This window comes from Chamaea fasciata, unplaced genomic scaffold (genome assembly GCF_029207755.1).
Source record: "Chamaea fasciata isolate MVZ Bird 193981 ecotype frontalis unplaced genomic scaffold, bChaFas1.0.hap1 SCAF_7, whole genome shotgun sequence".
NCBI classification, from domain to species: Eukaryota; Metazoa; Chordata; class Aves; order Passeriformes; family Sylviidae; genus Chamaea; species Chamaea fasciata.
The window spans coordinates 18,872,434-18,884,476 of record NW_027094092.1 but is presented as its reverse complement, the minus strand read 5'-3'; the positions used below and the strand labels follow the sequence as shown (position 1 = coordinate 18,884,476).

At 39.5% G+C, this 12,043-nt stretch overlaps 1 protein-coding gene across 2 annotated transcripts in view; it reads right to left on the bottom strand.

Moving 5' to 3' along the window:
* The window catches only part of EHF (ETS homologous factor), a 34,308-nt gene that overhangs the window by 8,697 nt on the left and 13,568 nt on the right, over nucleotides 1–12,043 (bottom strand). Inside the window, exons 1-6 of one of the 2 annotated variants that reach the window (XM_066187833.1) lie at nucleotides 7,410–7,991; nucleotides 6,952–7,051; nucleotides 4,264–4,509; nucleotides 3,883–3,942; nucleotides 1,435–1,503; nucleotides 1,276–1,344 (exon numbers count right to left, since the gene is read on the bottom strand). In XM_066187833.1, the coding sequence (XP_066043930.1) occupies nucleotides 1,276–1,344; nucleotides 1,435–1,503; nucleotides 3,883–3,942; nucleotides 4,264–4,509; nucleotides 6,952–7,048 (541 nt within the window). In that variant the 5' untranslated portion in view covers nucleotides 7,049–7,051; nucleotides 7,410–7,991. Of the gene's footprint in view, nucleotides 1–1,275; nucleotides 1,345–1,434; nucleotides 1,504–3,882; nucleotides 3,943–4,263; nucleotides 4,510–6,951; nucleotides 7,052–7,409; nucleotides 7,992–12,043 lie in introns of those variants that run through there. The other variant, XM_066187831.1, reaches the window with a different exon arrangement.

Sequence of the window (12,043 nt, the reverse complement as noted above, 5' to 3'; positions counted from 1 at the left end):
CCATGCCAGGATCTGGACAGGTCCCCAGCCCTGTCAGAGAGTCCTGAAATCCTGGTGGCCATCTTGTGAGAGTGGGTGGAGGTGGTGGAGAAAGCAAACAATGTGTTTGGTTGGGGTTTTTTAAGATTTGGTGGTTTTCTTCTTCTGGTCAAGTTTTCTCTTTTTTCTTCTTTTTCTTTTTTTTTTGTTTTGTTTAGTTTTGTTTTGATTTTTTGGTTTTTTGTGTTTTTTTGGTTTTTGGGTTTTTTTGGTTTTCAGGGGGGTTGTTTGGTTTGGTTTGGTTTTTTGTTAATTCTTGGCTGAGTGCATTGGTTTAGACTGAATGCCACTTGGCAAGTCCAGCCCAGGAGGCTGGAGGAGCAGGGCATGGCAGGCACAGGGGCTGGGGCCACTGCCCACATGCAGCAGCGCAAGGCTGCGTCTACAGCAACGTGCTCTCCTTTCTTACCCTCCCAGGACTTCCACCGCTTTCTCCCTCAGATCTCTGCTTAATGCCCTCCTAAGAAGAACCCGCCTTTCCCTCCTCGCTTTCTTGCTTCCCTGCTGTCTCTGCTTTACTCTTTTCCCACTGCCTTGCTCTCCTCACCTCCGTCCTGGTGCCAGCCCCCGGGGACAGGGCCCGCAGGGCCTTCCACACGTGTGTTCAGACTGCGCTTTGACCAGCACTACAGCAAACAGGTTTGCTCTGCCGCCTTCTCTTTAGCATTTGAACTCTACCTCACGGAAGGAGAGGAGGTTCAGTGGGCACCCTGCTGTCAGCTGAGAGAGGCTGCGGGAGGAAGCCCTTGTGCCAGCACATTCTTGGGCACAGCGCTCGGTGTCTGCCCTACAGCTTCCCCAGGCCAACCCGAGCCTGGCCCCAAACACAGCAACCTACTCAGCATGAATCACGGGGAAACACGGCCACTTCTGGGGAGGAATGGGGCACTTGTTTGCCCAGACCCTTCTACATCACAGAAAAGCGTGGTGTAGCTGGAATGTCTTGTCTCTCTGACACTAATGTTTACCCCTTTGACTCAGTCACTTTAAATGATATGTGGAGATCACAGATTACTTGATCATCTTCCTCTTGATAGAGAGAAGACAGAAGCATTTCTTTAAAGAAAGGTATTGAAATAATGACAGCGAATAAATCTGTCAGAATCATCATTGCTTGGTTTAAAATTACTGGAGGCTCAGATGCAATCCTACAACAAAGGACCACAGAGACTATTACATGTCGGTAGCTCTGGGACAAGCGACAAACAATTAAAAATATAATTACAAGTTTCTTACCAGAAGATTGGTGACTAGGTGTCATCATAGAAATCTGAGCACGACAGAATGTTTTACTGTCCAATAAATCTGGGAATTAAAAAGCAGACGTTTAAACTAATAGCCTCAGACAACAATAAAGCCATCTCAGAATGCATGAAGTATTGTGATGTTAGTTACCTACTGTGCTACCATAGCCACTGTCATAAAGATAATTCTCTTCTTTCCAGGACACCATTAATGATGGATCTGAAGGCAAAGGACCAAAAAGAAAATCAGATCACTAAAAGAACGTTTTTTAGCACAGAGGTAAATATTGAGCACTGAAAGAATTAAAAATGTGGGGGCAAAAGAAGTTCACAAGGGAACTAAGAAGTGAAGGAGCTATGTACAAAATTATTTCCTTTCACTCAAATTATGGATGGAGCTTTTCATATTCAGGCAAACGTATTTACACAAAGCACTGACTTTTAGAAAAAATGTGGTATGCTCTTCTTTTTCCTGACTAGTATATCGTTTATGCCTGGCTTTGAAGGAGGTTTCCTATGCAGATCAACTCTAATTCTACCCAATCCAGTCCTGAATTCTCAGTCCCTGATGATTATGACTGTGTATTGGAGCCACAGAGATGAAAGTCTTCTCAAATATCTAGTAAAACAGAAGGATGGTTATGATGAGTATTTCTACAATGGTAGAACTCGAAAGTCCTCTCTGAAACACTGCTTCATGTTTAAGCACACAGTGAGAAACATCAAAGCCTAATCATAAATGAAGGGCCATTTTATTCCAGGCACACTACGTCCCCATCCTTAACCTAAAAACCACCTTCATGATTAAAGGGGAATATTTTTTAGTGGCCTTCTGGTCATATGGATCAATATAAGCAGAACAGAAGTACTGTCTTTTTGACCTGTACACTGGTCTGGAAATTACTTCCTTCACAGTGCATTTTTAAGGTCAGAAGCCTTAGAATTCTCTTTTTCTTTTGAAACCAGGTCAGAAGGGATGAGATATAAGGTTCAAATCAAGGTGAAACCTAATTTTTTTGATGTTCATATAAATGAAATCAAAAACCCCAAAATGAGTTACAGCTAAATAATCATGTTTGGCTAAGTTACCACTTATGACATAGGAATTTAACAGGCATGCTAACTAATACCTGCATGTTTGGGCACCCAGAGCCTGCGTTCCTACAATAGCACACACCCTTTGCTTGCTTGGACACCTGATCTGCCTAATGTTGCCTCTGAAAATAGGCCTTAGCCAGCCAGAACATGGGGACAGTGTTCACCTTCCCATTTTGGCCTTTTTCAGTACCCATGTTTTTGCAGCTGTGATGGTTTACTGGGGTGAACCGGGCTTCCCCTCAAAACCACTAGCCCTGTCCCTGCAGCCTCACAAAGAGTAACTTTCCCAGCACCCCTAATCCACAGCTCCTGCTCCCCCACATGGAGGAACTTAGCCCACTCTCACTGGCCATAGGTGGCACCACTGGAGCCCCACCAGGCCACTCCTGATTCAGCACATCCAGGAGAACCATCAGCCAGTTAGTCCTTTCCAAGATGTGCAGCTGAGGTACTTTGCCCTCATCTCTGGTAGGAGGAGGAAATTATATTACACCAGGATCTCATAATTCAGGACTTAAAGGATTACTGGAGTTACCTCTGTGGAAAGCAGCAAGGCTGCCTCATGCACATTTCCCATACCATGCAGGCACAGGCCAAGAGTGGATTGCAGACAGCAATCCTTGCCTGCTGCAAGGAGAATATGGGTAATGTTCCTGGTTGGAGAAGCTGGGCTCCAACAGGTTAGGTGGATAAACAGGCTGACAGTATTTGTTGGAGACGCCACATGCAACAGATCTCTATTTGTTCTGCCAGCAGATATCAAAAGGTGGCTCATGGACACACCTACATACAAAGAGGCTGGGACTAGTGGGATAGAGAGTGTGTGGATACGGACAGGTGTGATCTGGCAAAGGAACAAGGAAAATAATTGTGCTTGAAGAAGACGGTTGAATCAAGCTGAAGTTCTTTTCTTGGTTAAACAAAGCCCTTGGGAGGAAAGGGATCTAGCTACAAACACTCTCAGAGAATGAACTGCAATAGCAAAAATGCAGATTTGATCAAACCAAACTACTGCCTGAATTTCAGTTTCGTTGAAACCTGTGAAGAAATTGAAATGTAACATTTTGTTTTCTCTCCAAGCTGTTTTTTTTGGAAATATCTTGTTTCAAACATTAACAGTACTTCACAACAAAATATTTTTCTTCTTTCCTTTCTTCCAATTTTTTTTAACAGAGCATATTGTTAAAATACTTGTTTTGATATCTGCTGAAAGAAGCATAGAATGAAGTCCCCTACAAAGCTGCCTCCATGGAGCACCTCAAAACTATTCCAACTCTGAACATCAGTGCAGACTGCTGTTACTGCAGAGGTCTCCCAGGAAAAGTGGCCACATGCATGTGGTATTACCTGAAACTTCAGAAGTAGGCACTGGCTGACATTTGTATTACTTCTTTAATTCTGCATGACACACTTTCCATTTTATTTACTGCCACTTTGATTTGTCTCCCTTAGAAGGAAGGTCCCCCCTTACCAAAAGACAATTTACCCAACTGCTACTCACCTGTTTGCTCTGTCTTCACAATGACATTATGAGATTGGTACACGTCACTTCCACACTGACCTGCAAGAAAGCAAATTGGCAGATAGGAGGTACGAGAATGAGCACAGAGGAATCAAATGTATTAGCTCCAAGCAGCAACTTCTACACCTGAGCCAGAGGGCTGATTTTGGAGCAGAAAGCATTCCCTCTTCTCTTCAACCTCCAGATTTCTGCCTTAAGCCATATCCAAGAAATTTAGCAATACAGTAAATGAGCTATAAGCAGAATAGCAAACATAGCAAATATAATCTGCCAGGCAAGTTTCTGGGGCATGTAAATGACTTCTGAAGATCTCAGAATTCAGACCAATGTACACATTGTCTCTCTCTAATATCTATTTACCATTCCATTTTAGGTGCTGGAGGTTGCTGTAAAGCAGCTGTCCTGCTGTCCCAGCTGCCTGAGTGAATTCCTGCAGGCTCATACTACACAGATGTTCCCCATTGATATCAAACTCCTGGAAAGGTATGCAGTTGGCATCCAGTTGGTTGGTATCAAGGAGGTGCTGCAGCCACTCCCAGACTTGAAACTTAGTCCAGTACTGTGGGTGTATTTCGTGCCACTGGGTTCCATAAAAGCTACTGGATACTGAAAAAGAAAAAAAAAAATTTGCTGTCTCTGATAGCATCATAGTCATCAACAATAAGATCTATAGCCAAATTGCATGTCTTGGAAGTCTACAGATCTAGGCACTTTTCTCAGTGCTTAACATTGGCTCAGTAGCTATTGCCGGAGAAGATATTGTGGGGGTTTTGGCCTCAGTTAAAAAATTGGGCTTTATTTCATTTCACACCTCTTGTCTGATTGATTTGCAGGAATTAACTCATTAATGTTGGCTAAATACACCAAAATTCTCTGAGGGAAGACCCTTTACAGAATTACTGTCGAAAAGGGATGTGTGGGTAAATCATTTTCTTGCATCAGAAAATGATGGAAAAGCTTTGCAAAACTCTCGTAAGGTGACGTAGAAGCTTTCTTTGAATAAGAACTTAGTAGGGCTGAACACAAATTGTGGGGTTAGAAAAAGGAAGGTTAAAAGCACTCTCATACTGCTCCCATGGTAAAAGCCTGTCAGTGTGGGTCATGGTTTCATGACAGAGTTGGTATTCTGATGGTGCAGATTATTGCTGTAGTCATGTAAGGTGGTTTCTGAATGTAGTTGTAAAACTCATTTTTAGTTATGGAAGCTGCCTCATTTTCTTGTTAGAATGTCTGAGTCTTTTCTTGGCAATCTCTTAAACTGCTCTCAGTTGTATGTCATTGCACGACAATAGTTTGCATGTGCAAATGGAAGAAACTGTACATGGGATAGGATCATTATGTAAGATAAGAGCAAAGGCAGAACTGCTTTTGTCTGTCCTCACAGAGTTCAGTGCAATTTATTCCCTGGGAAAGGAGGAAAAAGGACTACGCCAGACAGAGGTGACGGGGAGATAAAATGCTCACAAGTGCAAAAAGGGTTTAAGGCTGAGGGAATGAGAGTTTACAGGAGGAGAGATTGCCATGGCCTAGCTCTGCAGTGACCCCGCTCCAGGATATGGCACCAGTCTGTTCCCAGTCTCCTCTAGAAAAAAAATTAACCACACAGTGAGAAATACTGACAACAGTGGATATTGCTAGAGGACCACAAGCACCAGAACTGGCACATTTTAGGAAATGACCTTAACTCAGGTGCACTGGACCCCAGGTCTCTTCAGCTGAGGTATAGGACAGTTTCCAGGTAACACAAAAACATTCCCCACAGTTATTTAGCTTTCTTTATCAATATTAGCCAACAAGGCTTGTGTAAGTAACTTGGGGAGTTTGCAGGACTGTTCCTCATCCTCCCATTAAAGAATTTGGGGAACGAGTATGGAAATTATTAAAAGTGCAGTACGTCAGAGAAAAATGTTTGCTGGAGCTGTCAAGTATCCCCTCAAAAGGAGGTTGATTTGTATTCTTATCACTTTAGAAGAGTAAAGTGATTTCAAAGGCCACTAGAATTCTAATGTTAGCAAAGATACTTTAGAGAGAGGAGAAAGTAGCTTAGGTAAAAATAAGCAAGGTGGTGAATTACTGCACAGGCTGCTCTAAGCTTTGAGCTTCCTGTTAAACTTAAGTGAATCCTGAGGAGTTTAACCCTAGAAATTTGGTATAGACCCCCACCATTTCTCTCCATGAAATACTGTGGAAGAGTGAAACCCAGACATGACTTTTTTTCTGTATGACACTGTTATAGACAAATAGGCACATTTATTAAGCACACTGACGTATTCCTGAGTATTTAGAAATTACACAGAAAAAAAGAATAAGCATTTCATTAAGTGGGAGCTTTAATTGTAAGTTTTTTTGTAGTATTATTTGGATCAGAAGGACAAGAGCAGCATGTGATTTTCTGCTTAGATTTTAAGTTTTACCTGTCCATTGAATAATGAAAAGAATTCTAAAATTATGTCAAACACTTACAGAGATATAAATTTATATATATATTTTTATACTGAGAGAATATTTATGAATATATTTTTATATACACAGATATATAACCAGAAAACAGTAAGAAGAAAAAAAGAGAAAAAATCAAAAGCCATGAGCTATCTATCTAATTAGAAAGCTATCTAGTAATTTTAGCAGAAAAAGCAAATGCAGCAAAGGAGCAAAAATACTATTCCCCTGGAAAGCCAGAGGGGTGATTAGCATTAAGCAGTAATGTTGGTTCAGAGGAAGCACGAGGGGTAAAGGTACGAGAGAAAGAATTCTGGACTGAGAAGAGAGAACTTCTGGCACTTTCAACACCATTAAATTTTAAGAAAGAGAGCCAGTAAGGAAATGAGCAATAAACTAGTCCCTTTTACAAGTTCAGCTTTTTACAAATGAAGTAACAAATGAAAACTTTTCTTTTGGTAATACAAATTTACTGGAGTTTCAGAAGTGAAACTCCAGTAAATTAGTACTACTGAAAAATAATACTCGTACATGCTTAAAGGTGTAGCAGCTTCTTTCCCCCAGCCTCCCATAAAAGAATATGGCTCAGAGCAGCTGAATTCCTCCTACCGTTGCATGTAGAATATCCGTCTGTCCAGGAAGGCTGCTGGTGGAGTAGATTGCTGCTGGAATTGATACTCATCCTGCCAGCTCCTTCCAAAATCATGATCTGTAAGTGAATCAAATAGCTTGCTTAGTGAGCGGTGACTAGTCCAAGAGGTAAATGGCAAAAAAGGCAAAAAAAAAATTCACTGAAGGTAAAGCAAGGAGGCCTTCATTTGCAGAAGAAGATACAACTGAAATCAAGAACATGTTGACACAACCCCTTTTCCACTGCCACAAAATCTCCTTATGATAAACATTACCATGATTAATTTGCATACGCAAGAAGCAAGTTTCTACAGCTGCCCATCCATAAATGAATAATCTGTAATCAGAAAAGAAGCCGAATGAAAAGACAAGGCTCCTGACAGAGCAATACATGAAAACTGCCAAGCTTTGAGAAATGAAATACTAAATGGTTTTACTTTTTTTTCTTCTGTTTTAAAGAGAAATGTGATTTAAACATGTTCTTCCTTTTTCCTTTTTTTTTTTTTAAGAGGGAGAAAGAATTTTCCAATAATTGCAAATTAAACTATACAATAGACTACAAGCCATGCTCAGAAAATCCTTCGCACAGAAGGATACACATAATGTTACAGGGAGGTAGCCTCACCAAGGGAATATCTTGTCAGCTGACCCAGTTTCTTATCTGATCTGTGTCAGCAGTGTCTATAACACTTCTTGGTAACAAATATCACAGATCATACATTTCAACCCACAAAAAAAATCAGATGGTCAAAGATCTTGTAAAAGAGACTGCCATGGTTGTAACAGAATCAATATTTTGGAGTGACACCATCCCCAGGACAGCATTCCCTCTTTTAAGCAAACTTTCCTTTCCATGTATGTTAGCAGTAGCACCATAAGCAAAATTGTCCTTTACTTTTTAATATTTAAAAACAACCCCCCTAGTTGTGTGACTTTGTAGAAAAATGTTACATTTATCACATGCTTAATCATTCCAATGAAAGTGTACAAAATTCCCCAGTGATGGGTATTTCTTGATGTTTTACATTATCTTTCAGCGGTGTGAAGTTGTAAGATTTAAAAATAAACATTATAACCAAAGATATTATTGAGGATATTGGGAAAGTAATTTGTTAAACATTACAAAGGCTTTGGATTGCAATTCTTATATACACAGGGGGAAAAAAAAGAAAACCAAACCCCTCTTCAAAAATATTGAATGCCGCAAAGTCTGTAAAAACAAAACATTAGACATCAGGATGGCATGTGCATGCAACTAGACTTCACCCTAGAATTAAAAAGGTTATGAAATACAAAATGGATTTGTGAAGGGCAAAGTCACTGGTCTTGGCTGTTTATCCACTGGGGCCAGTGAAAAAACATTCACTGTGAGCACATCTCTACCTCATGCCAGTTCATGCCAGCACCCTTTTTGGTAAAAGAGGAGTCAATAGAAACACTTACAGCCTTGGTTTTAAGGGAGCAGTATAAAAATGACCTAGTTTGGTATTTTCCTCTGTCATTTAAAATAAATCATGTAACTTAAAATTTACAAGTATCTATTTCTTCCCTCCCTACCCCTCTACCTCCCTATGTATTTAGAGAGGCAAAGGGAGAGAGAGAGAGAGAGGTTACTGACAATTGCTTAAAATGCCGGCGCCTTAGAAAGTTTAAGGAGGTTTATCACTGGGAATGGTGCTTTACCGTAGCACAGACTAATTTAGGGCTTTTATTTTTCTTTCTTTTTTCTTTCTTTTTTTCTTTTTTTTTCTTTTTTTTTTTTCAGTGTCTACACGGAATGGCAAAATCAAACCATGGATGATTTTGCAGTCACTTTCCACTTTAAAACCTAGCCAACCTGTGATCCAGTGACCACTAGCAAAGAGGATTTAATTTCTCATAGTAGGTATATGGGGTTATAAAACATTAACAATTGAGAGAGATACTTCTTGTCCTATTCTGACCAAAGGAAAGATGACTATCACATCAGTCAGTACATTTATATAAGTTAGATGAAATTTTTTAGCCCTGTGTAAAGGCCAAGTGACTTAGTGTTGTGAGTGAGAAGGTGTGAGGAAGCATTTAAATTCAATCTCATGATTATAAACATGTTCAACCTATAACATATATAAATTATATACTTGATGTGTAAGAAGTTTTAAACAACAATCTATGTTTGACAGTCAACACGTACACTTCTGAGGTTGTACAAGTTGAAGATGCATCAAGTTATTTCTTTAGATTTGGTTTAAATTATTAAAGACAATTAGGTATGAATGAATGAAATATTAATGAAAAAGACCTTATTACAGTATCAAATAGTGGTGAGGTAGAATACCAGCTATTCTGGGAAAACAATAATACTTGAGGATTAGGAAAACACACTTAGAAACTTAGTTTGCTGAATTAACTTCTTTTTAAAAAATTATAATAATGCACTTCCTATGCACTTCGTAACTTAAATCCATTGATCTGAAGTCACATTTACAGAAGCTATCTTAGAATTAAAAGTACTGTTTTTTGTGTTCCACAACACATAACACTTTTGCGTTTGTATTCCACAACTTCTGTAGTTTCTGGAATTCCACACAGATTTCGTAACTTGTGCAAAAGGCTTACAAGTACGTCTGGGAAAACGTGCATATAAACTGAAATTATTTCTGCATAATTTTGTCCTGAAAATTCAGTTAATTTTTTCTTCTTCATAAATAATCAGGTGAATTTCCAAACCAAAAGATCCTATGACACTTCGATTCGGCAACTGAAGCTATGGATAGTTAAATAAACCAAATCATGTGTCTTGCATAGTTTTTCCAACCCAGCAGTAACTAAAACCAATGCATATTAATGATCTGAAAAGAAAAACTCTGACAGCCTTTTCCTGAGATCTGGATTTTAGATTTTTTCCTTTAAAATGTCATTTCCCTGTCACAGTCCAGCAGACAGTTGCTCTTCCCCACATCCTGAACAACATTAATACTATTTTCAAATAATGTCCATGGAACTTGCTTTACAATTTAATCAATCAATCTCCCCAGTTTTGGAAGCTAAATAAATTAATAATCTCAACCTCAATAATTTAATTAATTTCCAGTATCACCTGTAGGAACAATTATGCCAAAGAGGGAGAATTTACAATATGACAATAATCACAGAAGCTTTAGCTTTAACCTAAACTTTGCCAAAGTTCTGCTCATTACTCAAGGAAAAGGTTTTTTGGTGTCTTGAAAATTTTCAGCTCACCTCCTTTATCTTAATGCAAGGGTGTACCTTTCTTGGAAATCATTCTAGCACTTTGTTCATGAGGACTATAAAGTCTGACTAACAACTTCCGCACCTTTGCTTGGAAGCATACAGCGTTATGATCAACAATATTTTCTGTTTGAAAACTAAACTGGGATTTTCTTCATGTCATTCTGTGTATGCCTTTCTTTGCTAAAAATTCATGGAAGATTTATGCTTCTGCCAGTGGCTCATCCCATACTTGAAAACATTTTGAGTCAGGATATTGGAAGCAGTGTGTTCCTCATTAGTCCAGGGCCAAATGCTCAAATCTCCCCAGTGTACAGACAAACCTGGTTGAAGGGTGTGAAACCTCAAGGGGAAGGACACATAAGATGTTCAGTTTTCTTTTAATTATATTCCATGTATCAAAGTGAATTGTGGAACTAATGAAGCCTGGTTTCCTATGAATGTGTATCTTGTGGTTGGATTCCCTAGTGTCTAGTAAGATGTGAGTGCTGATTGAAGTTTTTCCCACGGTTGGGGCATTCATAATATCTCATTGTCTCAAAGCTGTGAGCTCAAGCGTCACTCTTTCTTTCAGATCAAGTATTAATGGATTTTCCTTCTGTGCTTGGCAGCCAGTTTTCATTAATCCTGTAAAAACTTCATATCTCTGGGACTTCTACCTCCATATCAAATTTAATTAAAATTGGCAATGAAACTGTAAGATTGTTACAGGCCAAATGTAAAAGCCAAAACACAGAATTACCACAAAAGCCTCATTCCCTCTGGAAACCATATTAAAAGGGATTCTACCTGAGCTGATATTTTGGAAAAAAAATTTAAAAATCTTGAGATCTATCTCTCTACTACGACATAGTACATTATAAATTAAAGCATAGATAAAATATCATTTGAGTATATAATCACATGTATTTTTATAGACACACACACACGTCCATGTCTGTGCATGGCAGGTGTCTGTACACACAATCTCATTCTGTTCCTCTGAAGAGGTGCCGTGTCTGGAGTTAGAACACTACGTAAATAACACTTTACTCAGCCAGCACAGTTCAATGTAGTTGTGCACTGGTGTTCAGCAAAATTCTTTCTACAGAGTCCTATTAGAAGGGATTAATGCATGAAAAAAAAAAATCTTTTGCCAACCATGATATGAGGTGGTATTCTAAGACCAAACCCTGAAGACTTCTCTTAGTAAAAGCTCTAACTGGAGTCTGAAGGAGCTTTGGCTGAGCCACAACCCAGCAACTTGGCAGTAGCAGGAGGTCATTTGCTCTGCTCTTCTTCTCTTCCATGACCACCTGACCACTCTGAGTAAACAGCGGTAATGGAAAGAGCAAGGAGCCATGTCCTGCCTGTGGAGCAGATCCAGCATTACAGAAAAACATATTTACAAATCCTTGAACCTTGAACACTATATAGTGCACTCTATGCGAATTATTTTATTGCACTACAGGTGTGCTCTGAAAATAAATTACTCTGACCCCCATTTCCACATTCAACACAATGAATTTTAACATCTATATAGAGTTTCTCCTTTCTTTGAACCAGAATCTTTCAAGAGCAGCTTTTATTAAATTACACAAAAATTCCAAACATAGGAAAGGTGAATAAGCAGTTCAGAGAAAGTGACTGAATCCTGGAGTAGTACAACCAGAGTGATTGTTCTGATACCAGTTTGTATAGTTGCTCATGGGCACAACTGTGAGATGAATTAAGGGGCATGGAAGGGGAGCCCACAAGAGCAAGGGGTCCATAGGGAAGGGGCCCCCAGCCCTCCCGCTGGTAAAGCCGTGCACTCTGCGCAAAACACAACAATGATGTCTAGGGCAAAACAGACTGAAAC